The sequence below is a fragment of the Argopecten irradians genome, chromosome 3, assembly GCF_041381155.1.
Source record: "Argopecten irradians isolate NY chromosome 3, Ai_NY, whole genome shotgun sequence".
In the NCBI taxonomy this organism is placed as follows: Eukaryota; Metazoa; Mollusca; class Bivalvia; order Pectinida; family Pectinidae; genus Argopecten; species Argopecten irradians.
Window position 1 is genome coordinate 23531197 of NC_091136.1, and position 27538 is coordinate 23558734.

At 33.4% G+C, this 27538-nt stretch overlaps 2 protein-coding genes across 2 annotated transcripts; both read left to right on the forward strand.

Annotated features, from left to right (window-relative positions):
• The first annotated feature begins 607 nt into the window (after nucleotides 1-607).
• On the forward strand, nucleotides 608-13999 carry LOC138317929 (sphingosine-1-phosphate phosphatase 2-like). The gene is made up of 3 exons (XM_069259906.1): nucleotides 608-1436; nucleotides 7074-7163; nucleotides 8386-13999. The coding sequence occupies exons 1-3, from the start codon at nucleotides 717-719 to the stop codon at nucleotides 8953-8955; spliced, it is 1380 nt and encodes a 459-aa protein (XP_069116007.1). The 5' UTR covers nucleotides 608-716; the 3' UTR covers nucleotides 8956-13999.
• A 1727-nt stretch (nucleotides 14000-15726) lies between these two features.
• LOC138317930 (26S proteasome regulatory subunit 10B) lies at nucleotides 15727-27085 on the forward strand. Its single transcript, XM_069259907.1, has 12 exons — nucleotides 15727-15881; nucleotides 17188-17267; nucleotides 17771-17810; nucleotides 18135-18255; nucleotides 19837-19951; nucleotides 20206-20355; nucleotides 20659-20782; nucleotides 23310-23371; nucleotides 23609-23729; nucleotides 24446-24526; nucleotides 25143-25214; nucleotides 26782-27085. The coding sequence occupies exons 1-12, from the start codon at nucleotides 15791-15793 to the stop codon at nucleotides 26898-26900; spliced, it is 1176 nt and encodes a 391-aa protein (XP_069116008.1). The 5' UTR covers nucleotides 15727-15790; the 3' UTR covers nucleotides 26901-27085.
• The last annotated feature ends 453 nt before the right edge of the window (nucleotides 27086-27538 follow it).

Consider the following 27538-nt stretch of genomic DNA (forward strand, 5'->3'; position numbering starts at 1 on the left):
AAAATATTCAGAACATTGCCAATGCATTAAAGATTATATTTTCTTATCGGACACTGTTCACCGGTGCAGTATTTGTTTTAATTAGATTTCAAGACAAGTTCAGGAATTTTACCATTTTAGTTGCGTAGGGGCCCGATTTCATATTGGGTACAGTAGACCTAATGCATGGTTTTCCTGCATCCATCTATATTATTATACATATTTAAATCAATTAGATGCTAGATATCTATCATAATTAATGCTACATTGTACTTGTGTTATTTGTATGTTTATTTCTGTTTAAACAATCCATGTGTACCCTACTGAAAATTCATATTTAGTTATAGTCTTTACTATTCAGTAATAGTTTACTTCATTTACTGTATTAGATCTAAAATTCGTATAAAAATCTGAAAACCTTAGTCGGAAAGTAATTCCAGTGAATTAGAAAAGTCCTTTGATTTTTACAGTAAGTCTATTTGGTAAAAAAATGAAATTATGAAATACTTTAGTAGCCTCACAATATATTGTTATGCCTACAAAATGTACACACGTGAGACACAAAGAGTATGTGTTTACTCAACCATGTTGAATGAGTTACCTACCTTGTCATTTGATCTCCGGTCTCTGTCACGGTCACGAGTTGTGTTGAGGTCGCACACATACACAGTATCACACCACCAGCACAACGACGGTCTAAGCTGAAAAGAGTTGAATGGGAGATTGAGAGGTTGAAAATGGATCGTCTCAAAAAGGTGTTCTTTTATTTAGAAGGTCCACAAAATGTGGCTGACTTTCAGAAATTATGTGGAATGGAAATAACCATACGGAAAGCAAGCCAGAGCTCGAACAGATCTTCTGCTTCCGCTACGAAAACTGAAAATGGCGACGCCGGTAAACACTCGAGCAACTGTGAATTGAGACACAGAGATACACTGAATGTTGTCGGTAATCAAGACAATATATCAGAAAGTACTTCAAGTACATCAAAAAACGGGTTCATCCCAAACGGACTGAATGGCGTTTGCCATCAAACTGCAAATGGTTTTGTGAAAAATGGACACATTCGAAATGGATTCCAATCACCAGAATCGATACCTAATCATACAGACAAAGAAGAAGTGGAAGTTGACTATAAGATCCATAACAAACTAGTTCATTCCATTTTCCTCCTCGGAGCTGCTCTTGGTAACGAGATGTTCTACTTAATATTTTTTCCGTTTATGATGTGGAATGTTGACAGTAGACTGTTAAGACGAATGTTGATAGTTTGGCATGTTGGAATGTACCTTGGTCAGGCAGCAAAGGATGTATTCAGGAGGCCCCGACCTGCGTCTCCACCTGTAGCCTATTTAGAAAAGAGATACGTTACAGAATATGGCATGCCATCAACACATTCTCTTGTGGGAGCTATCATGCCATTCTCGATACTATATGTGTCGCTTGATCAATACCAGGTAATTAAAGCCAGAAGTTTCACACATTCAGTTCAGTATGTTTTAAATTTTCACCCGGAAGATCCGAGGTACTTCCAGCTTCCACCAAGAAGGCTTATTAGTTGTAGTGAGATATTGTGTGATTTGTCTGTCCTCCTTGACACCTGATTCAACGACCTAACTAGTTTGAAATGTTTTTCAAACCTCTCTGATCACAATTTTGCTTGCAACTGATATTATTTTTGTTATTGATACCAGCAGGCAGCCAATTCTTGCTAAGTACCGGTACCTTTTCTTGCCAACCCATGTGCATTTATATATGGTTAATATAAATCTTCTTATAGAAGACACTGCAATATTGTAGCGTAAAAGACAGATAATGGTGTTGTCTTTAGAGCTACAGATTGGTGCCTATTTATGGAGCAAGGTAAAATTTTTGAAAACGCCTATTAACACTTTTGCATGCAGACATGTTGTTGAGCCAGTTTTATATCTCTTACCTACTAGGCAATGCATACAAGATTACAGTTGGATATTATTTGTGTAACATGTAAATATGGTGGTCTTTTCAAAGGAAAATGTACAGCAATTCTACAAATTGTAAAGTTGACATCCTGTAAGTAGTAAGATAGATGTTATTAATGATTGGTATGTCAGTTATTATAACGGTTATAAAAAGACGCTACCATGCAGAAGATGTTATTAATGATTGGTATGTCGGTTATTATAACGGTTATAAAAAGACGCTACCATGCAGAAGATGTTATTAATGATTGGTATGTAGGTTATTATAACGGTTATAAAAAGACGCTACCATGCAGATTTCTAGTGTTGGAAATCAGTCAGAAAATCACAATGGGTAATCGGACCGTGAAACTGATGCAATCTTTATGAGTATTTTTTGTTTAATAAACCAATTGATGCTGATTTCATTGCATTAAGCTAAACCATTGGTGCACTGCAGGATGCTTTACTGATCATTCATCTGTACATCTAATAATTCTATTACGTCAGTTAAATCTGAGGAGTTCCCAGTGGTGTTCTGTCATATTAAAAATGCAAAGGATATTATAATTATTTCTTTTCACAATCGATAGTGTCAAGTGATCAATCGATTGTTGTCGACATGACATCTGACAGATAGTTATCGATAGTTAGAGACAACAGTCGTCACAATACTACCAGGTTTCCACAATATTTTTTTTAAAAATTTGCATATAATCATAAAAATATGATTAATAGATGTGATATTGTGAATTGGTACTTGGTGAAAATTGGTGACTGGCCTCACCTGTAATCCCAAGTGAGACAACATCTACAAGTTGAGTTGGCAATCAAATGAATGCCTTTAATGCACTAAATTATAATCAGATTTGCAACTATATACTGAATGAGTCCTCTTATATTAAAGACCTAAGTTCTTTGGAATTGCTGGGTCAGGTTCTTTGGAATTGCTGGGTCAGTAACTCAGTATCAATTTGTATAAACAAGAAGGCTTAAAAAGTCCTGTTATATATATCCAAATGTAATTGCAGCTGATTACTGAACATTTCTTACTAGATTTTTAGTATCAAAATTAGCTTGAAAAGGTATGGTCTCTGTAATCTAATGTAAGCTTACATTGAGACTCCTGCATTTCTGAGCTTGACTTACCATTGACTTGATCAAGCTCTAAATATGTAGTTGTTACAATGTTTAATGTATTTTCAATTTCTCAAATCCAAGATTAAATGATTATCGAACACAATTTATGGAGGAATTCATAGTGTTTAAGAGGTGTTTCCTGACCTAGAGCGATCATGAATGACCATTATCTTGTCACCCTCTCATACGTACGCGCCTACACTTGTATTTATACTTTCATTGTCACTGTGTACACTACACACATGTTGTTTATTTGTCATTTACGCAGCAATACAAGGGCAAGATTATGGTTGCAGTCTAATATTATCAAAATGTCAAAAACAATTGCTTAATATTTTATGAGATGCTGTAGGAAATAATTTTTTAGACTTTTGTGATGGTTTTTAACCTCAAATTGATGAGAAAAATTATCCTCAGACCTGCTAAAATATTATAGAGCACCAACATATTGGTATTTCCAGATGTCGCGTAAAGAATAATATTTTCAATAAACACAGGAAATAATTATTTTTTATTGATAGGATTTATAGTACTTGGACATGGATCAATCGGGAATCCCATGCCTCTATTATAAATGTTTATATAGTCGGCTGTTTATAACCCCAGCCAGCTGTGAAAGCATGCTCTATTTGTCCAAAGTAAAAAAAAAACCAAAAAAACCCCAGAATGAAATGTTAAAGAACATGCATATTGACAGAACTCTCTGCAAATTCGATGTTTATAGCTTTTGAATTCATTGTTGTCTAGAAAAACCAAACAATGTTCTGATATATAGAACTGCAATGTTTTCATAGCTAATACACATTTATAACATAATATAATGATATATAATGACTCGAAGCCTAGTCATCATAACATGTGTTAAAATCACACATTTAAGTTTTTTAAATTACATTCAGCATATAAATTCTGTAGAAATACACACATGGTAGATACACAAGAATTGATAGACTTGGAACATGTGGTATAGAAAAAGTTGCAGCGAGAATATATAATATATTTATCATATGAAACCAAAAAAAAAAAAAAAAAAAGATTTATTAAAAATTCTTTAAAAATATGAAAACATGAATAACACTTAGCTGTGAGTGTCACACAGAAACTGCAATATACATGACGTCATTTAGGCGTCAACTAGTTTTTCTCACCCTTTCCACCAAAATAAGCTCCTTAAACTTGCTTACAGTATACTACAGGTAGAATAGATATATCTGCATGCACAGCCACACTTTTATTTTCAAAATATCCTTCTGAGCTAATTAATATATTAAAATCAAATGATAACAGTTTTCTTGGGAATTACAAAATGTAATTTTATAGTAAACATTTATTTACCATTTACCATATATATTCAACTAAAGAAGTGCCTCCGTTCCCATAAGTACTGTACCTGTCCCCCTTAAGCTTTTGAAGCCTCAGTTTAACCTCAAATTAAATGCAGTTTGAAAATAATGAAAACCATGTATGTTTATTTATTTGACTTCTTCTGCAACATGGTTTACTTTGTGCAATCATTTTATAAAAGGCTAATCCCAATTTGGTTCTTGTTTAAGTGCCTTGGGCTCTTATTAGGTCAAATACAATATATGTTATTGTAACCATCTTTCTAGCAAGTATTAGGTATTATTATACCTCATGTTTATAACAGTGTCTGTGATTATTCGAAACATATCACATGACAGAGAAATAAAAAGTTGTATTTCCCTCGGGGGAAATAAAACATCATATGTACTTGGGATGCTTGTCTTTCACATGTAGTTATCTACCCTTCCGATTGAAGAACAATGATGTACGAAGAATAAAATGTCCTGTTTTTTAACTCATCGCAAATAAAATTTAAGTAATATTTAACCCACTGTAGCGAATGGCGAATTTTCGGAATAATAAACAGATGTAATATTTACCTCGGGTAAGCCCACAGGAGTAATTACCTTCGGGTAAATAAACCTTGATATCACACTTCCACCAGGACCATATTAGCATAATAATTGGTACAGTGTGTTTATTGTCTGTAGGTTTCAGTACACAATGTGTTTATGAGGTAGTATTGGTACAGTGTGTGTATTGTCTGTAGGTTTTAGTACACAGTGTGTTTATTTGGTAGTATTGGTACAGTGTGTGTATTGTCTGTAGGTTTTAGTACGCATTGTGTTTATTAGGTAGTATTGGTACTATGTGTGTATTGTCTGTAGGTTTTAGTACACAGTGTGTTTATGAGGTAGTATTGGTACAGTGTGTGTATTGTCTGTAGGTTTTAGTACAGTGTGTTTATTAGGTAGTATTGGTACAGTGTGTGTATTGTCTGTAGGTTTTAGTACACAGTGTGTTTATGAGGTAGTATTGGTACGGTGTGTATTGTCTGTAGGTTTTAGTACACAGTGTGTTTATTAGGTAGTATTGGTACAGTGTTTGTATTGTCTGTAGGTTTTAGTACACAGTGTGTTTATGAGGTAGTATTGGTACAGTGTGTGTATTGTCTGTAGGTTTTAGTACACAGTGTGTTTATGAGGTAGTATTGGTACAGTGTGTGTATTGTCTGTAGGTTTTAGTACACAGTGTGTTTATGAGGTAGTATTGGTACAGTGTGTGTATTGTCTGTAGGTTTTAGTACACAGTGTATTTATTAAGTAGTATTGGTACAGTGTGTGTATTGTCTGTAGGTTTTAGTACACAGTGTGTTTATTAGGTAGTATTGGTACAGTGTGTGTATTGTCTGTAGGTTTTAGTACACAGTGTGTTTATTAGGTAGTATTGGTACAGTGTGTGTATTGTCTGTAGGTTTTAGTACACAGTGTGTTTATTAGGTAGTATTGGTACAGTGTGTGTATTGTCTGTAGGTTTTAGTACACAGTGTGTTTATGAGGTAGTAGTATTGGTACAGTGTGTGTATTGTCTGTAGGTTTTAGTACACAGTGTATTTATTAGGTAGTATTGGTACAGTGTGTGTATTGTCTGTAGGTTTTAGTACACAGTGTGTTTATTAGGTAGTATTGGTACAGTGTGTGTATTGTCTGTAGGTTTTAGTACACAGTGTGTTTATTAGGTAGTATTGGTACAGTGTGTGTATTGTCTGTAGGTTTTAGTACACAGTGTGTTTATTAGGTAGTATTGGTACAGTGTGTGTATTGTCTGTAGGTTTTAGTACACAGTATATTTATTAGGTAGTATTGGTACAGTGTGTGTATAGTCCTGTGTTTATTAATAAGGTTTAATCCATATATCGTGTGCTATATTTGGTAGAATCGGTACGGTCTGTATTGGCTGTGTGCCTTTGCCATACCATAGTCTATCAGCTTGTAACAGATACTTGTAATATTGATACTGTATTATTCATAGCTATAGCTTCATCCCTGATCTGTGCTTCAGCTAAGCTAGCTACTGTACAATTATATAAAAAGATATAGGTTACAAGACTGTACTATAAAGGAGTTCTGTACATGAACTATATGATGTAAGATAAGAACATTAACTTGAGGCCCTGTATATGTTTACCAGTCTATGTAGAACCAGTCATCATTATTTGATGATCAATCATTACATACTAAGGAGATTCCTATATGGCTATTCTATAAATGTACATATATATATATATATTTATATATAGCTACCAGCATCCATCTATGTCATTATGTATCAACCTTAACAAATCTGAGGCCTATAATACATACACCAGGGCACTGCATCTTGACAATGACAATATTCATATTAGTTATCATAAATAACAGCAGGTTTTATATTGTTGGCTGTACCTTCACTTTGTGTGGTTTCCTTCTTTGTCTTGTATACAATGGAATCATTGTACCATAAACTTAACCTTTCAGCAATACACACTGCATAAAGTCATTACTACTTTAATCCTTGAATTTCTTAGATTAGGTTTAAGTTTCAGGCTCTGGTTTACTTTGGCAGGTAGGCAGGCATTTTGACAGTCTGATCTTTTCTTTCTTGTGCCAAAATAAACCATGTGTTATAAGACTGTTTATTTACATGTGACATTTTCCTTTCTGCTTTCAGTACAACTTTACCGTTGGACTCATTATAGCCTTGACATGGACCATATTGGTTGGCTGTAGTAGAATCTACTTGGGAATGCACACTGCTCTGGTAGGTATACCTAAAATTGGTGTAGCGATATACTGTGTTTAATTAACAACAAGAGGCCAATAGGTCCTGTATTTCTCTTCTGGTTTGTATTGCCGAGTAATATTCTGAATACATGTGCATTGTAAATGCATTAGAGCCAATATTTATACAAACCCTATTCTTCTTCCCCCAAGGATGTTTCTTTGAATCCATGGAAAACTCTTTGACTAGACGTAGCAATTAAAGGATTTACCTCCAATTCCCCTATTGGGCCATGTCCTTCGTTCCTGCCCCCAGGGGGTCAGACCCAAAATTTATACAAACTAACTTTGTTCCACTTTCCCCAAGGATGTTTCTGGCCAAATTTGGTTACAATAAATACCGAACTCTATGAATAGTAGTGATTTAAAGGATATACCTCTATTTTCCATATTGGGCCCCACCCTTCCTGCTCCCAGAGGATCAGAGCCAAAATGTATACAAACACAATTCCTCTTCCACTAATGATGTTTGTGGCCAAATTTGTTTACAATCCATACAAAACTCTATGACTAGGAGTGATTTAAATGATTTACCTCTGTTTTCCCTATTGGGCCCTACCCCTTCTGCTCCCTGGGGGTCAATCCATGTATAACTCCATGAATAGTATATATAATGATTTTAACAGAATGTTACGATAGATGTTGGACGACATGCCATGACTTTAGCTCGGCGGCCCTTTTGGCCAGGTGAGCTAAAACTATCTTTCAAGGGTCAAGAAAGTAAAACAACATGTTTTGGAATTTATTCTTGCCTGTAGTGACAGACCATATTGCCATGTCCCTCAGCCTGCCATGATATCAGAACATAATATACATGTATAGCAATTCCCAAACAAAAAATGGTTTGGTACGCCACAGGGCTAAATTTTAAAGGGTCTCTGGTTAAAATCCAACCATAAGTACAATGTATTCAATGTTTTAAGATATTGTGCTTTTATTATTAAGCTATATGTATCTTCTTCATACATTCCTTGACACTGCTTCACTTTTTGGTTGGACTTAATTGTCATTTTCCCTTTGAGCAGTGCTCAAGGTTAGATAAAAATATGCCCTAGTTAGCACAGTGGAATCATGGTAATTTCTGCTCCAAAACAAATTGAGAGGAATAATTTGCTTGATCAATCAGTATTTTCATAAAGATAAAGAAAGCATTGAAGAGAACATTATTGTTGTTTAGATGTATAAAATGTGTTTTGTTGTAGGATGTTATATGTGGGATCCTGACGGCCTGTATAATAATGCCAGTCCTATTACCTCTGGTGTCGACATTCGACTATCTTCAGATCACCCATCCCTTGGCTCCAATGGTCACGGTTCTTGGATCCTTCATCCTCTGCTTTGTTTACCCAACCGTAAAGGAGTGGAATACGGCGAGGGGTGACACTGCCACAGTTCATGGAATCGGCAGTGGAATATCCTTTGGATGCTGGTTGAATTACTTCTTTGGCTTGATGTACACCGTGCCTTCAGGAGCCCCCTATGTAATCAATTTTCCAACCGCAAAATGGCTCTTACTAAGTCTGGTACGAATTGTTTTAGGTGCCTCGCTCATTGCTGGAGGCAGACACATCGCAAAGAGAAGCTCCATCAGATTTCTGTGTTATATATATGGGGAGGACAAAAATGACATAGAAGTTTTACGACAGAATAAGGTGGAAACGCCACAGAAGTTCTTCACTTACTTTATCATCTCTATGGGTGCCACCTTTATAGCCCCGCTTATATTCAAGACCATTGGCATCCATCGCGAGGCTTTCTACACAGAGTTTTAGACATCCATCGTGAAGCTTTCTGCACTGAGTTCTATCTCACTGGTAGTAATCACCACTCATTGCAGTGTTTATAACCATTTTCAACATTTTAAACTGTTGCTTTGTTTTTCACTTTGATATTTTACTTCACTAATGAAGTTGATGTGGAGGTATACTACATAAGGAGCAGTACCCATCAATATTGTCAGTCTAAGGGATGTAATTACCTCAGTCAACAAGTGGTTAGTTGTTGAACTTGTATTCATACACATGCATGTCATATTTCTTTCTGTAAATAGGTAGGGAGATTTTTTGTCATTTCTTTTAATTTATCATTGTTCATTTCTTTTCTGTCTTTTCCTGTTTTTTTTTTTTATATATAAATATATATTTTATGGGGGTTTAAACCCTACAATTTTAGAAAATGGGGTAAATTTTCTTCTAAAATGATAGGAGAAATATTCATAATATAAACAAAATTTATGTATAGTAATGTGATATCAGTCATGTTAGTTCATATTCTGTGGATGTTTCAAATGACATATCAAATCTTTCTTCAATATAATATTCTAGGTATAAATCTGTAAAAAAAAATGGTATTTCAGCTTGTTTTCGTTTGTATTTTGACTGTTTTCCACTCATAAGTACTGTATAGGACACATGCACACTTATTAAAGATTGATAATGTAATGAATGTCTCTACTTGGGATAACTTTCTGTTTATTGTAGTTTTAGGATTTCCTGTGATATACTCATTTGATGCTTGACAAACTGCAGTTAACCTACTTTTTATGTAAAAAAAAAAATAAAAAAAAAAAAATAAGATTCCTTAATTTCTGAAATAGGCTTTCTGTCCAGAAACTTACATTGTTTGATTTCATGTTAGTTTAGAGATAGTCTAAAAACGATACCATATTTCTAATTAAAAAGATTTTAAAAAATACAATGGAATGCAGACCTTATTGTCTTGAATTTTCACTTTGGCTTGAAATGCAAAATAAGAGTTAAGAAACTATTTCACCCGCCAACACCCAAAAAGAATATAATGTTTTAGATTGTTTATTATTTGAAATTGTTTTGAATAAATCTTTGTCTGTTGGAATCGGTTCAGATTTCGATATCTACTCAATGAGTCAACAGTATGTAGCTGATATGTTCTAAGGTTTAGGTTTAGGTTTTCACTGATTTTTTCATTCTGGTATTCTTTAAAGTTGCTCCACCGCAGACAGAGCCTAGATGATACTCATCATTTGATGTTTAATCGTGCATATACACATGTCTTATTCACACAAAAATAATATACAATGATTTGTTTTGGCTTTTGGTGTATGAGCAATCAGTACACAACAGGTACTTCATTACATATAAAGAATATAGTGCCACAGACTTTTTTTCAGGATGCAATTAATTATTTTTGATATTTTATCTTGAAGTAAAATTAGAAACACAGACTGTTCAAATGTGGTAATGGTGTAAAATAAGTATATAACTTTTGTAAGTGAACAAAAATCTAAAATTTGTTTGCTCCTATTTCTGATAGAGAAAAAAATACCATTTGTCAGCGGTGGAGCATCTTTAATAGTTTTTGAAATAATAATAAAACAATACATTTATGAATAAATACCCCTGTATACAACAATTATTTAAAGTTCTCATAGATATATCATTCATTTGAAAGCTTGTTTTCCAAGATTTTTATTTGATGTTTTTGTTTCACTTTTTTCATTTCTGTAAAATCCCATTTTTATATCATTTACATATTGTATACCATGGTATGATTAAGTTGCCTGATAAGTTCTATATTAGAGCCATTGTATGCACATTGTCATTTTATAGAGGGATTCAATGTGGAGTGTTTGGTGTTTGCAAGTTTTCAATTATTTGAAGCTATAGGATTCTTGATACTTTGTATCTAGATGCACATGTACATTTGGCTTTTGTATTTAGATCTACAAAATAACACATTGGTCTAGTTCTTGTTTACTCGTAGGAATACCTGTAATGTAATTAACCACATATGTATTCCATCTGATCAGGTTGTCCTAGGTACCATATTCTATACTTAGCCTTGTAATTTTAAATAACAATTCAATGATCAATAAGTCAAATACAAAATTAATATTTTTTGCTGTTATTGATCATTTTTTTGGCAATTATTGTTATTTTTCTTTAAAAATGATGTTTCTTTTTAAATATTTATATTTAATAATGACATTGTCAAAATTCATTTTATTTCAAAGTTGATAGAAATTTGATCACAAAAGGTACTCCTAGTCTGAATTTGGTAGAGCATTTTATCAATGTTTGCACTATTGCTCATTTGAGGAGCATGAAATTTGCCTGTCTCAAAATTTAGATAATTTGAAACACACTTGTGCCTCATTCCTAGAAAATAGCATGTTAACATAAATGCTTTGTTGTTTGTGTTCTGAAATTATAGAAAAGAGCAGAACATAAAATAGCCTGTGTTGAGAATTTTATGTCTGTTATATAAGAAGGGAAGTATGAATGTTGTTTAATACAAAACACTTGTGTGTCCTTATAATCACTTTGATTAAGTATTAAAGTTAGTTTATATAGTAGTGATATTCAGTAAGAAATATTGAAAATTTGATCTAGAGCTACGTATACGCCGGTGTAGACTTGCAGGAAATATTGCACTTTCAAGTATATGTATGTAATTACAACCACCCTTTGTTTGTATTTTTGTATTGAATCATTCAACAAGTAATGAAAACCTTAATTGGAAACATTAAACTGTGTGAATGAGTTCAAATCTCCTACTCTCTGTATTTCTAGTCTAGTTATCTTATCTGCTTTAAAGCGACAAACAATACCAACTGCTTGAGATTGGTACACAAACTTGTTCATTAAATATCAGCAAAATCCTGGGAAAAGTTTTAGTTATCTCAACTTATTGTATAGTGTAAAGTGTGAACCAATTACTTGGATCTGTGAAGGTTTTTGAGCTTTATTAAGTTAAAGTTAACTGAATGGACAGGGTATTTTGGACAGTGTTAACTACGTATTTGTGTATACATAGAAAGAATTTCATCTACTAATACATACCATATATGTATTCCTATGGATATTTTGTGCTGACATGTAGAGAATTCAGCACTTTCTGATGCCAGAAAGGGGCATCTTCGATTCTGGTCGTTTGGTTTATCCGTCCATAAGATGTCATAAAACCGAGATGTGCTGTGAATTGTGGATTCTGCGCCTTGTGAAGCTAGTCTATGTAGATGTGATAAAGTAGTTACAGAATAGTTACTGGATCTTTTACAGGGATTCGACACAACTTTGTAAAATCATGGTCAATATTTGATATATTTTACTGTTAAGTATCAGGTAATATCTACCGATTCATGTTGTGTTACTCGAGTACTCCAGGATCAGATCAGGATATAGGCCAAAGAATTTTTTAATTTTAGGTTTCCGATACAGGTACATATTTAACTTTGGTTAGTTCTCAAAAAGTTGTTACCTGGGTAGTGTCGGTCCCAGTGTTGTCTTTTGTTTGCTGTCTCTTCAGAAATACATGTACCCATACTTACATACTTATATAATGATAACACAAACTTCATTGAAACCTGAAGCAGTGCAGATAATGTCCTAGACTGGATTACCTGCCTTAGTACTAATTCTCTCCGCTTTGCTGCGTTCATAAATACTAAGTATTTTTGCAGCAAAGCCTAGCGGAGAGTAGAAAAACTACAGCAGGCAATCCAGTCTAATAATGTCCTTCTCATAATCCTTGTCAGAGTCGCCTCCCCTTGAAAAGGTTTTCTTTAACAACAATAGTTCACAAAAACATTTTTAATTACTCCTTACATATGTTACCTTTTATGACTTTATATAAAATTGATTGTGGTGATTTTAATTTCGGTTTTAAAATGCTAAAATAATTACTAAAATATTCTAAAAATATTTTGTGTCACTTTTCCATAATTTTCCATGATAGTACCTGTTGGAAAATTAAAGTTGTTTTCCTGAAAGGCTTACAGTAAATTTTTAGACAATCATCATGTTATGGCTTAATTTTCATATGTAATTGTCAACATGCCTTTTTCATATTTTTTTCTTTTTTGGTTATGTAGAAACTGACCAATTCATTGTCATTGTTGTAAATAACACACTTCTAAAAATTAAAGTGTGTGATACTATGATTTAATGATTCAAAACAGGGTTCAAGAGGTCAAGTATTGTTCATTCAAATATTCGCAATTTGTTGTTGGTATATGTATACATTATCCTTATGTTGATATTTAATGTAATGCTTATAAAAACACGTACATTTTATATATTTGTCATGAATGAGATTCAATGAAAAATTGATTTAAAGTATAGGTATTCCGAGATGGTTTCTCAATAACATGGGCTACTTTATTGTGATTATTCTGTATCAACTGAGGAGAAATGGTGTATTAAGGTTACACAGATCAATATAATAATTAACTTCTATGAGATTAATGTTTAGTATTAAAGATCTGTCCTATTTATTTGATTATTCATGTTACTACTACAGTGGATCCGTGATAATCTAGACGTCAATATCCCAGGATAATGATTATCCGGATGGAATTTGGGCAGGGACCCAAATGTTCAGATTATCGAAAGTCTGCTGTATTCAAAAATTTTTTTTTTTAAAAATTCCTGATTTTATTTTCCCAGTTATAGTAATAAACACCATATTGCTAATTTACAACACACTGAACAAACTCTAATTAAAAGCTTGAGATAAAAAATTGACACCATCACAGCTTGTGAATTTGAAATGTTTTGTTTTTAGATTTCATTTTATCTACAAATGTATACACATTAACATGACAAACAATGTTAATGGTTTACTTCATTAGATCTATTTGTGTATTTTTCGGTCATTTTTTTCCAGAAACCTTTCATGTCCTTGTGATCATAAAGTAGCATTTTAGAAAAAAAAATGTTTTTTTGATTAAAATACTGAATTCTGTTTTTTTATGATGCTATGTTAGGTTCGAAACGGATGATAATGTGATCATATTATGTAATTGTATTGTTTAAAAATAAATGTGATTTTCAATGATAGTTTGTTCTTTTGGTGAATTAGTTTTTAGCTCATTTACAGTCAAGGCTGACGATCGAGTCGTTGCCATGACAACTCCATGGCTCTGTATCACACGTACACTACATTCGAATACTAAAGATGAAAGGTCAAAGGGAGACAAAATGATAAAGAGCGTTGAAAGAAGAAAACAAATTGTAAATTAAAAATTTTTCTACATGATGATGGATCCATTCATTTCCCCTAAAAGAGGTGAGAATATGATTAATGGAGGGACTGCATGGCTGCAGTTTCTTACAATGATATTTACCGGTAGTCATAAGAAATTTTAGGAAGAATTATTGTTTGGGATACATGTTTTAGTTGGTTTACTATCATTTTGAACAGCCTTGCATAGTCATTGAACTCATTCACCCCTTGAATTTCATAATGGAATGGTCTAGTCCTTCATTAAGAAGAGTCTAAATGTGTCGTTAGGGATAAAGAGCATGAAGGCAGAGTCACATCTACGTCTCTCTTTATTTAGAACTTGGACATGGATTTTGAACAATGACATTGCATAATCTAAATACATTGTACTGGTACTTTTTACTCTTGTATAAATCTAGTTTTAAGTAAATAATCTTGGTCATTACCAACGTTAGGTAATCGGCCTACGGTCTATAAACAGTGTAGTGGAGTTTAGACACTGGGTTTCTGAGGGTGGTATATACTGATTAACTTGGATAACTTTTTTGGATACATAGATGCCATGAAAATATTCTTTCAGTATTGTCAATGATAAATGAATTAATTACTTCAATAGACCTGTTGAGCAAGGACTTCAATTTCATGTTTGTAAGAAAAGCAAATATTTATGGCAATTAAATTGGCAACTTTGTAGATATCGCTTGTTGTTAAGAGGCAGTTGTTTGTTTCTATAAAGGTAAACAACTGGCTCGGAAGGTATCTGAATGATGAATCCATCAGTGTTATGGAGGGAAAAAAGTTGTGCTACCTTGTCATGTTTGAACTGAAATTGGTTCCTATTATCTAGGAACAGTACAATGTGTACCTATTATCTTGGAACAGTACAATGTGTACCTATTATCTTGGAACAGTACAATGTGTACCTATTATCTTGGAACAGTACAATGTGTGCTAAAGAGACATGCATAATTTACATAACCGTACATCAAAAGCAAAGACTGTCACAGGCCTTAAAGAAGACAGCTAATGGAGGGGTCATTTTAAATTCCATTGCACAAAGGCTTCCACTACAACATTTGAAACACTGGAGCTGATGCTGCTGTTGTCCCTTTGTCTTTGTTTAAAATTATGAGATTGTAAAAAAAATGCATATACCACTTCCTGTAAAGGCCTAAACACAGTTTGTTGTAAAAATATTTTTTTTAATATTTTGATAAAATATGAACAAGAAGTGAATGGACCCTTCAGGGCGATCTATAAAAAGGGTCTTCATCTGTATAAAATGTATTTTCACAGTGCTGTAGATACTGGTGCCTATAGTCTAGTGTAGATTATATTAGTGAGGTCAGAAAACCAGTTATACAACATTTGGAAAGCAAATGTTGCGTTGATCTCTGATTTAATGGTAAATATTTATTTTATTTCTTGAATTGAATTCATCGCATAAAATAAAAGTAAATTAGGCCTTTAAATTATACTTTATCATGTGAATCATCTAATATACTGTACAGTCCAAGGGAGACAACTGCATGACTGTATTTTTATATACAAGCCCATTGGACCTCTTTGTGATTTTTTTTTTTATTGATTGTCTCCCTTGTTTAACTCTTCAAAGAAACGAAAATGGCGACAACCGATCCACGAGAACAAGCATTGGGAGACTACAGAAGAAAGCTCCTTGAACATAAGGAGCTAGAGGCTCGTCTTAAAGAAAGTAAGAGCTTAATTTCTGATATTGAATTGTTCTTTTGAAAGTATTTTTTTTGTATTAAAAGGTGAAAGTCATGTTGTTAACAACCGGCAATTTTGAGCGTCTATCGTCACATTCTTGCATTGTCATTGTCGAAAATTATTTCTAGACTCAAGATGTACATATGCATTGCAAAAGCGGTTTGAATACAAAAAAAGTGCTAGTAGTAGTTTATCTTGTTGCACGTTTTTATCAAGAAAACGCTCGATATGCGCTTCGCTTCTTCTATGAAAGAAATTAAGAAAATGAATCGGTTTCCGGCTTCGTTCCCTTCATTTCCAAACTGCCATACAATATCTTGCTGTAAATGAATAGATATGAAAGATTAATTGCTAATAAAATAGTTCGTGTGCTTTGATAAGCAGATCAAAACCATATTTTGCAGCTGAATTAAAAAAGTATTTGCCCTCCCCCCTTCATAAAGTAGGCCCAATGATTATGAAAAACGATTTTTTTTAAAAGCCACTGTAGTAAGTTTAGGCCTACATAATAGATTTTCATTGAATAAAAGGACTGCTAATAGATCAGTACAGCATTGCCAGAGAAATGTTTGAGTAATGTCTATTGAGCTAATACATTACTAGCTGTGATGACATATCGATGAACAACAGACTGAAGATTTCTGACAGATGATGGTGACTCATAGTCAGAGCTACAATTTTGTCTCTTTAGTGTTGCAAATCGGTCACCCTTAACAGCCATAACAAACAACAAGAAACAACAACATGTTAAATATGAGGAAAAGTTAATATATAGTGACAACACAGGATATGTTGTTCAGTACATCATAATAAACATTTCTACCATTTCTATTTAGTTTTTGAAGATTGGTGTAAAAATTTAGTAATTAGAGTGATTTGAATATTCAGAAATACTGTTCATCAGTAAGATAACAAATTACCGGAAGTCTCTTGTCTGTTCATGTGATTAATAACCCTGATTTTGGGTTATTACAAATATTTTGGCGATCATCTTACCCAAAATTTTTGGTGCAGTACTGATGAAAACATAACGTTATTCTATGTAATCAGAGGTGTTCGTCACTTTCTATGACCAAAAGGTTAATAGAATTTAAACTCGATACTTGTTGCAATGAGAACTTCTCAGCTTAAACACGATTTCACAAGAGCATGTACAAGTTTTTAACGAAGTGGAGGCAATTTGCAAGGTATGGTTATTCATTCTAATGAATTACATACAGTGCTTTTTTCCTACTGTTTGGTGAAATCTTTTAAATCTTGTCCTTAGTTATTTCATGGTTTTTTTCCAGTGAGAGAAAATTCTAAGGAACTTACAAAGCAGTATGATAAATCAGAAAATGACTTGAAAGCTCTTCAGAGTGTTGGCCAGGTATGTATACACTATACAGTACAATGATCAAAGTGAAAATCTGGATTTCAAAAAATAACCTAAATTTTTATATATTTTTACATACCATGTTTAAGATATAAAGATAAGAACATTGTAGTCAGCTCTGATTTCAGTCTTTCAAGAGGTGTGAAAATGATAATGTTTTGGAAATTTTGATTCAAGCCACCAAACATGGATAGACAGTAATTTTCTATGCATGGTATACCGGAGGCCTCTTTGGTTTGTAAGAGAGGGATTATAAACCTTCATTAATTTAATTCAAACTAACAAAGAGGAAAGATAAAATCATTATAACATGAAATTGAATACAAAAAAATATCAGCTTGCAAAGAGCTTCTTTGTGTGTAACTAGTAAATAGTGATTTTCAGACAATCTTCAACAATTTGTCAAGAGTAAAAATAACACTTGTTTAAATATAAACTCCAAAAAATCTATAGTCCTTTCAGTTAGATATATCTAACAAAAACTTCTTTGTTTTTAGATTGTTGGAGAGGTATTAAAACAGTTAACAGAAGATAAATGTGAGTACAAGTTGCCAGACTTATTTCCTAATCATTTAATAGATTCTATGGGTCATGATCAGTAATGTTTGAAAAGTTTAATTTAATTACATGTATTTAGTCCATTTTATAATTTTATAAGAAGTTTTATGATCTGTCATAATGAATGATATTTGATTGTATAAATTGGGTCATCATTTTGATTCATTCCTTTCGCTGTGGGACTGCACATGCGTATACATGTAGCTTAGCATGTAACACAGAGGCTAGGGCTAGATTTTCACTATCTAAAGGTGTTGTTACTGAAAGTATATGTTATGAAATGTATATAAATTTCATTTCCAGTCATTGTTAAAGCTACAAATGGACCAAGATATGTTGTTGGTTGTCGACGTCAACTGGACAAGACCAAACTCAAACAAGGAACCCGTGTTGCCTTGGATATGACAACACTTACAGTCATGAGGTGAGTCATAAATAACCAAATCTATTTTAATATCCTGGTTTAAGGTCATGAGGTGAGTCATAAATAACCAAATCTATTTTAATATCCTGGTTTATGGTCATGAGGTGAGTCATAAATTACCAAATCTATTTTAATATCCTGGTTTAAGGTCATGAGGTGAGTCATAAATAACCAAATCTATTTTAATATCCTGGTTTATGGTCATGAGGTGAGTCATAAATTACCAAATCTATTTTAATATCCTGGTTTACGGTCATGAGGTGAGTCATAAATAACCAAATCTATTTTAATATCCTGGTTTACGGTCATGAGGTGAGTCATAAATTACCAAATCTATTTTAATATCCTGGTTTACGGTCATGAGGTGAGTCATAAATTACCAAATCTATTTTAATATCCTGGTTTACGGTCATGAGGTGAGTCATAAATTACCAAATCTATTTTAATATCCTGGTTTACGGTCATGAGGTGAGTCATAAATAACCAAATCTATTTTGATATCCTGGTTTACGGTCATGAGGCGAGTTATAAATTACCAAATCTATTTTAATATCCTGGTTTACGGTCATGAGGTGAGTCATAAATTACCAAATCTATTTTAATATCCTGGTTTACGGTCATGAGGTGAGTCATAAATAACCAAATCTATTTTAATATCCTGGTTTACGGTCATGAGGTGAGTCATAAATTACCAAATCTATTTTAATATCCTGGTTTACGGTCATGAGGTGAGTCATAAATTACCAAATCTATTTAAATATCCTGGTTTACGGTCATGAGGTGAGTCATAAATAACCAAATCTATTTTAATATCCTGGTTTACGGTCATGAGGCGAGTCATAAATTACCAAATCTATTTTAATATCCTGGTTTACGGTCATGAGGTGAGTCATAAATAACCAAATCTATTTTAATATCCTGGTTTACGGTCATGAGGCGAGTCATAAATAACCAAATCTATTTTAATATCCTGGTTTACGGTCATGAGGTGAGTCATAAATTACCAAATCTATTTTAATATCCTGGTTTATGAAAGATTTATGATTTCTAGTGTCGGCTAAGTTCATCAAAACTCTGAATTGAGATGATGGTTTTACTTTGCTTGTACCAGGTATTAGAAATTAGGATTGCAGTAACCTGCGTTCAAAACTTATTTATAAAAAGAGAGAGAAAGACAAAGGAACCATAATTAAAAATTGTTTCTTTTAAACGTCTACCCACCAACGATTATAGGTTGTGTTATAGGGCACCACAAGATACCAATTTACACATAATTTTCTGAAGAGCTTGAACGTAAATTAAAATAATTGAGAATAAAAGTAAAAAATATGTATTTGAATGCAGAATTGTCAGTGAGAACCCTTGATCTTGAATTTATGTATTTGCGAACATATTGAAAAAAATGATGTATCAAATATTGTATACTGGGTACATGAAAATCAAGTGGTTAACAGTGTAGCTTCAGCAATAGAAGCCAATTTATTTTTATCGAATTGGGAAAAAAAAAGAACTTGGCGTCAGTCAACTATATATAGTATTATTGCAACTGGAGACTATTGATAAATACTTTGTGATATACAGATACCTACCCCGTGAAGTTGATCCACTGGTATACAACATGTCCATGGAGGATCCTGGTGATGTCAGTTACAACCAGATTGGTGGCTTAGGGGAACAGATACGAGAACTTAGAGAGGTAACATTGACTTCCTTCTATATTGGAAGATCAGAAATGTTAGATAAAGTCAAGATGATAATTAGTGTAGAATCAAGGGACATAATCATATAGATACCTTTGATGGCATGACTATATTGTTTATATGTGAGGAAGCCAGCAGCTTTCTTGTAATGTAAAGCAAGAAAACCCAAGCAAAAGGCAATGATAAACCCAGGAAAGGAACAATTTCACTGTAATCTATGTAATAACTGATAACATCTTTGCTTCCCCAGGTAATTGAATTGCCACTTCTGAACCCAGAGCTGTTCCAACGTGTTGGTATCACCCCACCAAAAGGCTGTCTCCTGTATGGACCTCCGGGTACAGGAAAAACTCTACTCGCTCGAGCTGTAGCCAGTCAGTTAGACGCCAACTTTTTAAAGGTAAAAGTCAACAGTACTCAATAAGTATTCAGTTTCACAGTTATGTCTTTTTAATATCAATTCAATTAATTATCATTGACTATTGATTTACCCTGAAGCAATAAGTATCCAAAATCTCAGAATTATGAATACAATTAATGATTGATAATGCACACACAGCTTTTAGACAGGTTACCTGTTTTAGCCTGATGTGAAATTAAAAAAAAATTTACATATACAGTGTACAGTCTGTACAATTAAGTAAATATAAAAGGTTATAATTTTAATTATGTATGAACTATATTATTTTTTATTAATTTACAGGTTGTATCCAGTGCTATTGTTGACAAATATATTGGAGAGAGCGCTCGATTGATTCGAGAGATGTTTGCCTTCGCCAGAGATCACGAACCTTGCATCATATTTATGGACGAAATAGATGCTATTGGTAAAATTATTAAGTTTTTATTAGGTCACCTGAGACGAAGTCTCAAGTGACCTATTCTAATCGCCTTTTGTCCGTCGTCGTGCGTCGTCCGTCTTGCGTCGTCCGTCGTATGTCCGTAAACAATTTACATTTTCGACTTCTTCTCCAAAACTGAAAAATGAGATTTTGCACAAACCTTCTAAGGCATAAGGCCAATCAAAATTGTGAATTATATTGTCCCCACCCCCCAGGGGGCTGTGGGAGGGGCCAAAAGGGGTAAAATTGAGTAAAATTTCAAAAATCTTCTCCTCTACTCACAGATGTGGTAGAATTAAATACTCTTCATAGATAGAAAGGTCTTAAGGTCCTTTACAAAAATTGTGAATTATATGACCCTGGGGTCTCAAGTTTCCCCCTGGGGAGGGGGTTAAGTTTACTATACTTTATATTGAGAAAACACATTTTTGCGCATTATTTGGTCATTTGTAATAGGAAATGAGTCAAATATTGTCAGAATTATCAGTATGAGATGGCCATTTAATCCTATTAACAATTTTTCTATGACTGACCCCCATTGGCCTTAGGGGCGGGGTCAAAAGGGGTCAAAAAGGCTAAAACTTCAAAAATCTTCTTCTGAAATTCTGGAAATGGTAGAATCAAATACTTTTCATAAATAGAAAGGTCTAAAAGTCCTTTACAAAAATTGTGAATTATATGACCCTGGGTCTCAAGTTTCCCCCTGGGGAGGGGGTCAAGTTTACTATAGTTTATATAGGGAAAACACATTTATGAGCATTTTTTGCTCAATTTTCATTGGAAACGAGTCAAACTTGGTTAGAATTATTAGCCTGAGATAGCGAGTCAAACTTGGTTAGAATTATTAGCCTGAGATAGCATTTTAATATCATATCCACATTGGTTCTGGCCGACCCCCTGGGGGCAGAGGGGCGGGGCTAAAAAAGGGTCAAATAGGCTAAAACTTCAAAAATCTTCTTCTGAAATTCTGGAAATGGTAGAAACAAATACTTTTCATAAATAGAAAGGTCTTTAGGTCCTTTACAAAAATTGTGAATTATATGACCCTGGGGTCTCACGTTTCCCCCTGGGGAGGGGGTCAAGTTTACTATAGTTTATATAGGGAAAACATATTTATGAGCATTTTTTGCTCAATTTTCATTGGAAACGAGTCAAACTTAGTAAGAATTATTAGCCTGAGATAGCATTTTAATATCATATCCATATTGGTCCAGGCTGACCCCCTGGGGGCAGAGGGGCGGGGCCAAAAAAGGTCAAATAGGCTAAAACTTCAAAAATATTCTTTTAAAATTCTGGAAATGGTATAATCAAATACACTTTTTAGATGAAAAGGTCTTAAAGTTTGTTTATAAAAATTGTAAATTATATGACCCTGGGATCTCCTGTTTCCCCTTGGGGAGGGGGTCAAGTTTACTATAGTTTATATAGGAAAAACACATTAATGAGCATTTTTTGCTCAATTTTCATAGGAAATGAGTCAAACTTGGTTAGAATTATTAGCCTGAGATAGCATTTTAATATCATATCCACATTGGTCCTGGCCGACCCCCTGGGGGCAGAGGGGCGGGGCTAAAAAAGGGTCAAATAGGCTAAAACTTTAAAAATCTTCTAAAATTCTGGATATAGTAGAATCAAATAATTATAGATGGAAAGGTCTTCAGGGGTTTTATAAAAACTGTGAATTATATGACCTTGGGGTCTCACGTTACCCCCTGTGGAGGGGTCAAGTTTACTTTAGTTTATATAGGAAAAACATATTTGTGAACATTATTTGCCCAATTTTCGTAGGAAATTAGTCAAACTTGATTAGAATTATTAGCCTAAGATATAGCATTTTAACATCCATATCCGTCCTCGATGACCCCCTGGGGGACCAGAGGGGCAGGACCAAACAGGGTCAAATTGATTAAAATTTCAAAAAATACCTAAGTTCACAGGTTTGATGGAAGCAAATACTCTTCATAGTCTATAAAGGTCAAATTTATAAACCACTGACCAACTTCAAGGCCCAGCATAAAGTGTTTATATGTCTTTAATTTGTTTCATTATTTGTTTCATTATATATTCTAAGTCAGGTGACCGTTATGGCCCATGGGCCTCTTGTTAACTTCATTTTGTATAAGATCACTTTAATATTACACATGTATTTAAACCTCCAACATTATAAGGGCTATTGTACATGATGTTGATTGTAGATGAGGACAGACAAGTCTTTTAGTCAATTCATTTTATAATAATTTTGTGAAGGTATTTTATCTGCAAATAACAAAAGAAGATATCATATCTAAGTCTATTTAAATTTTCAAACAAGTGTATTTCAGATAGAGAAATATATTTCATTAATCAATATTAATGTCTTTTGCAAATTCACTACCAATTATTTTTTGAAATTTCTATTCTTTTAAAATCTTTGTACTTTAAATCATTTAAAGTCTTTGATGTTGTATTGATTTAAAAAATGAGTTGATAACATTGTAAATGGCACATTATTTGATACCTATTTCTTTGACAGGTGGGAGAAGATTTTCAGAGGGAACATCCGCAGACAGAGAAATTCAACGAACATTAATGGAGGTTTGTCTATTGGATCAAATTTTACTTTAAATCTAAATATTTACATAATTAGAACATTAAAGTTTAATCCACAGTACAAGGGGAGATAAATCAGGCTTACTCTTAGTTTAATCCACAGTACAAGGGGAGATAAATCAGGCTTACTCTCATGGTTAAACAGTTTAATCCACAGTACAAGGGGAGATAAATCAGGCTTTTATGTTTCTTAACATTAAATATCAAACCATATTTTTGCAGTTGTTGAACCAGATGGATGGGTTTGATGCACTGGGACAGGTGAAAATGATCATGGCAACAAATCGACCAGATACATTAGATCCAGCCTTGTTACGACCAGGACGTTTAGATAGAAAGATTGGTAAGTAGACAAACATATTGGTGTCAAAAGTATTGTACACATATATTGTTTTCCCAAAAAAATCTAGGTGTTTCGGAAGGTGATTTGAGTACAAGATTTTTTTGAGACTATGATATGAAGGTGGAACTAATCATACTCAAATAATATCATTTTACCATCTTAAAAATCTTGTACATGTATATGATTTTACAAAAAAAGGTGAAAACAGAATGTTCTTTTGTTGGTCATTGCCAGTCCGTACAGTATGTTTTGTCTTTTGATATTTATCTCCCTCTCCATTGAAAAAAAGGTTGAAGGATTATTTCCTCTAAAACTCAGTTTGTTTTTTTTTCTTCTGTAAAACCCACATTATATACTAAAATTTGCATAACCCCGTTGTTTTAAGAACTTAAGCAAAAACAAGAGCCTTTTATTATTGTGTTTGGTGTTGTATGCTGTGATGTTCAGCCGAGATCACAAAGTAAAATTACATATTAAATGGTATTTATAAGGAAAAAAAATCAATTAAATTTCAGCACTGTGCAAATATATATTTTGAATAATATGCAATGATGACCAATATTGGGCATTTGAATTAATCGCTAATGAAACACACAGAAAATTTAGCACAATCATATTGCAATACACACTGTACTTTTTTGTGTGAAACAACACAAATTAAGATTTCCTGTTAAAAACATTTGGGATTCACAGAATGTTCTTTTTGCTTATTTCAGAAATCTCATTGCCAAATGAACAGTCAAGATTAGAAATTATGAAAATTCATGCACAACCTATAGCAAAGCATGGAGAAATAGGTAAGTTAAATTTGACCATCATTTTCATCACTAAACATATTGACCATGATCAGAACTTAAAAGAAAATAGAGACATTAGGTGGGGGATGTTTTATTATGTAGACTTAAATTAGTTTTAGCAAGGTGTCAAGGATACGTATTGGTTAAATATTGATGAATCAGGAATAGAGAAGGAAAGGCAGGCGATATTTTTTACCAGTAGTACATTTTTGAAAGTCAGTGGTAAAATCTGATTTGGGGGAAAAAATCTTACTTTTTAATACTGCTCTGTAATTTTTCTCATGCTGGCACAAAACCATTAAGATTTCCAACTAATCAATTTTAACAAAACACAAGTCACATTTCTCAGTAAGATAGTTGGGAGAATGGGTAACGTAATTGTGACACAGTTGGTTTGAATCTATGGTGTTGTGTCCATCCAGGTTTCATGTGATGGCACTGGAATTTCTGGGTAGATATTTTCAGTATAATGTACTTTAATCACAAATAGAATAAACTATAATACCAGGCATTGGTGCAATAGTAAGACTGAGATGTGATTAAGTATGAATGGAAATATTTTCTTATATTTTTAATTTATTCAACTATTTTACACATTCTTTTTGATGCTTTATAGATTGGGAGGCTGTGGTCAAATTGTCTGACGATTTTAACGGAGCTGATTTGAGAAATGTTTGTACAGAAGCAGGTAAGGCCGTTTACCCCCTAAGGACTTTTCTATGTAACCAGCAGTGCTATTGTACTATTCTACATGTTTATGTCCTGTCTTGTCATTTATATCACTGATGTAGTCATTACTTCAGGGCTTTACTGACGTATCTTTGATGTAAAATGGTATTTTGTGCTCAAAGTCTAGATCATTTTGGAATGTCATCTCGAACAAATTTTTCATGGCTGACTGCACAAAATTGAATTAAAAAATCTAAAATGTACTTAATAAGTTCATTCTTGGTTTTTGTAATCGGTCACTACCTAACTTTGTCCATGTTTTATAGGAATGTTTGCCATCCGTTCATTCTTGGTTTTTGTAATCGGTCACTACCTAACTTTGTCCATGTTTTATAGGAATGTTTGCCATCCGTTCATTCTTGGTTTTTGTAATCGGTCACTACCTAACTTTGTCCATGTTTTACAGAAATGTTTGCCATCCGTTCATTCTTGGTTTTTGTAATCGGTCACTACCTAACTTTGTCCAAGTTTTACAGGAATGTTTGCCATCCGTTCATTCTTGGTTTTTGTAATTGGTCACTACCTAATTTTGTCCATGTTTTATAGGAATGTTTGCCATCCGTTCATTCTTGGTTTTTGTAATTGGTCACTACCTAACTTTGTCCATGTTTTATAGGAATGTTTGCCATCCGTTCATTCTTGGTTTTTGTAATTGGTCACTAACTAACTTTGTCCATGTTTTATAGGAATGTTTGCCATCCGTTCATTCTTGGTTTTTGTAATCGGTCACTACCTAACTTTGTCCATGTTTTATAGGAATGTTTGCCATCCGTTCATTCTTGGTTTTTGTAATCGGTCACTACCTAACTTTGTCCATGTTTTACAGGAATGTTTGCCATCCGTTCATTCTTGGTTTTTGTAATCGGTCACTACCTAACTTTGTCCATGTTTTACAGGAATGTTTGCCATCCGTTCATTCTTGGTTTTTGTAATTGGTCACTACCTAATTTTGTCCATGTTTTATAGGAATGTTTGCCATCCGTTCATTCTTGGTTTTTGTAATCGGTCACTACCTAACTTTGTCCATGTTTTATAGGAATGTTTGCCATCCGTTCATTCTTGGTTTTTGTAATTGGTCACTACCTAACTTTGTCCATGTTTTATAGGAATGTTTGCCATCCGTTCATTCTTGGTTTTTGTAATCGGTCATTACCTAACTTTGTCCATGTTTTATAGGAATGTTTGCCATCCGTTCATTCTTGGTTTTTGTAATTGGTCACTAACTAACTTTGTCCATGTTTTATAGGAATGTTTGCCATCCGTTCATTCTTGGTTTTTGTAATTGGTCACTACCTAACTTTGTCCAGGTTTTATAGGAATGTTTGCCATCCGTTCTTTCTTGGTTTTTGTAATCGGTCACTACCTAACTTTGTCCATGTTTTATAGGAATGTTTGCCATCCGTTCATTCTTGGTTTTTGTAATTGGTCACTACCTAACTTTGTCCATGTTTTATAGGAATGTTTGCCATCCGTTCATTCTTGGATTTTGTAATTGGTCACTAACTAACTTTGTCCATATTTTATAGGAATGTTTGCCATCAGAGCTGAGCGTGACTATGTCATAGAGGAGGATTTCATGAAAGCTGTTCGCAAAGTCGGTGACAACAAGAAATTGGAATCTAAATTGGACTACAAACCCATTTAAATTATTATGTGTGTATTAATGGCCTATGGGAGTATCATATATGTCATCTGTGGATGATAGTTATTGACAATATACGTGAAAACCTTCAATACAATGTCATATTGATTTGACACATCTCAGCGTAACACTGTGAAGTTTATGTGATTTACATTTCAAATGTTGCATTAAATTTATACATGTACAAATTTCTGTTTTCCCCAGTTTGTCAATATCTAATGGGTCAAGAAACCTAATATTCGACATGTACCATGCTTAGATAAAGAACTTTCATTTGTATTAAAAAACAACTGACCTCCATTGAAGGCTACAGAGGTCATATAAGGGTAAAATATTTAAACAACTTTAAGTTTACACCAGTCTTTGTCAAAGGTGGAAGAAATATTTACAAAAGATGTACTGTATTCGACCCAATCATTAGTATCCAGGGTGCTTAAAAATCGAACAGAATTTGGACAAGCTGTTCATAAAATTATTGCCTTGCCCAAACTAATCCATAAATCTGTTAATCAATTTGAAAAAGAAATGGGATAGAGAAACCTACCATACACAGATTTTCACATGTTCAGTCCACATTTAATTGGGTAGAATACAGTACTGTTCAGTCCACATTTAATTGGGTAGAATACAGTACTGTTCAG

Excerpts from the sequence above, each read along its gene's own strand:
- LOC138317930 (XM_069259907.1), top strand. The coding sequence starts at position 15,791 with ATGGCGACAACCGATCCACGAGAACAAGCATTGGGAGACTACAGAAGA. Across the intron at positions 17,268-17,770 it reads CTCTTCAGAGTGTTGGCCAG|ATTGTTGGAGAGGTATTAAA; the intron begins GTATGTATACAC and ends CTTTGTTTTTAG. Across the intron at positions 20,783-23,309 it reads GGACGAAATAGATGCTATTG|GTGGGAGAAGATTTTCAGAG; the intron begins GTAAAATTATTA and ends TTTCTTTGACAG.
- LOC138317929 (XM_069259906.1), top strand. The coding sequence starts at position 717 with ATGGATCGTCTCAAAAAGGTGTTCTTTTATTTAGAAGGTCCACAAAAT. Across the intron at positions 1,437-7,073 it reads TGTCGCTTGATCAATACCAG|TACAACTTTACCGTTGGACT; the intron begins GTAATTAAAGCC and ends TTCTGCTTTCAG. Across the intron at positions 7,164-8,385 it reads TGGGAATGCACACTGCTCTG|GATGTTATATGTGGGATCCT; the intron begins GTAGGTATACCT and ends GTTTTGTTGTAG.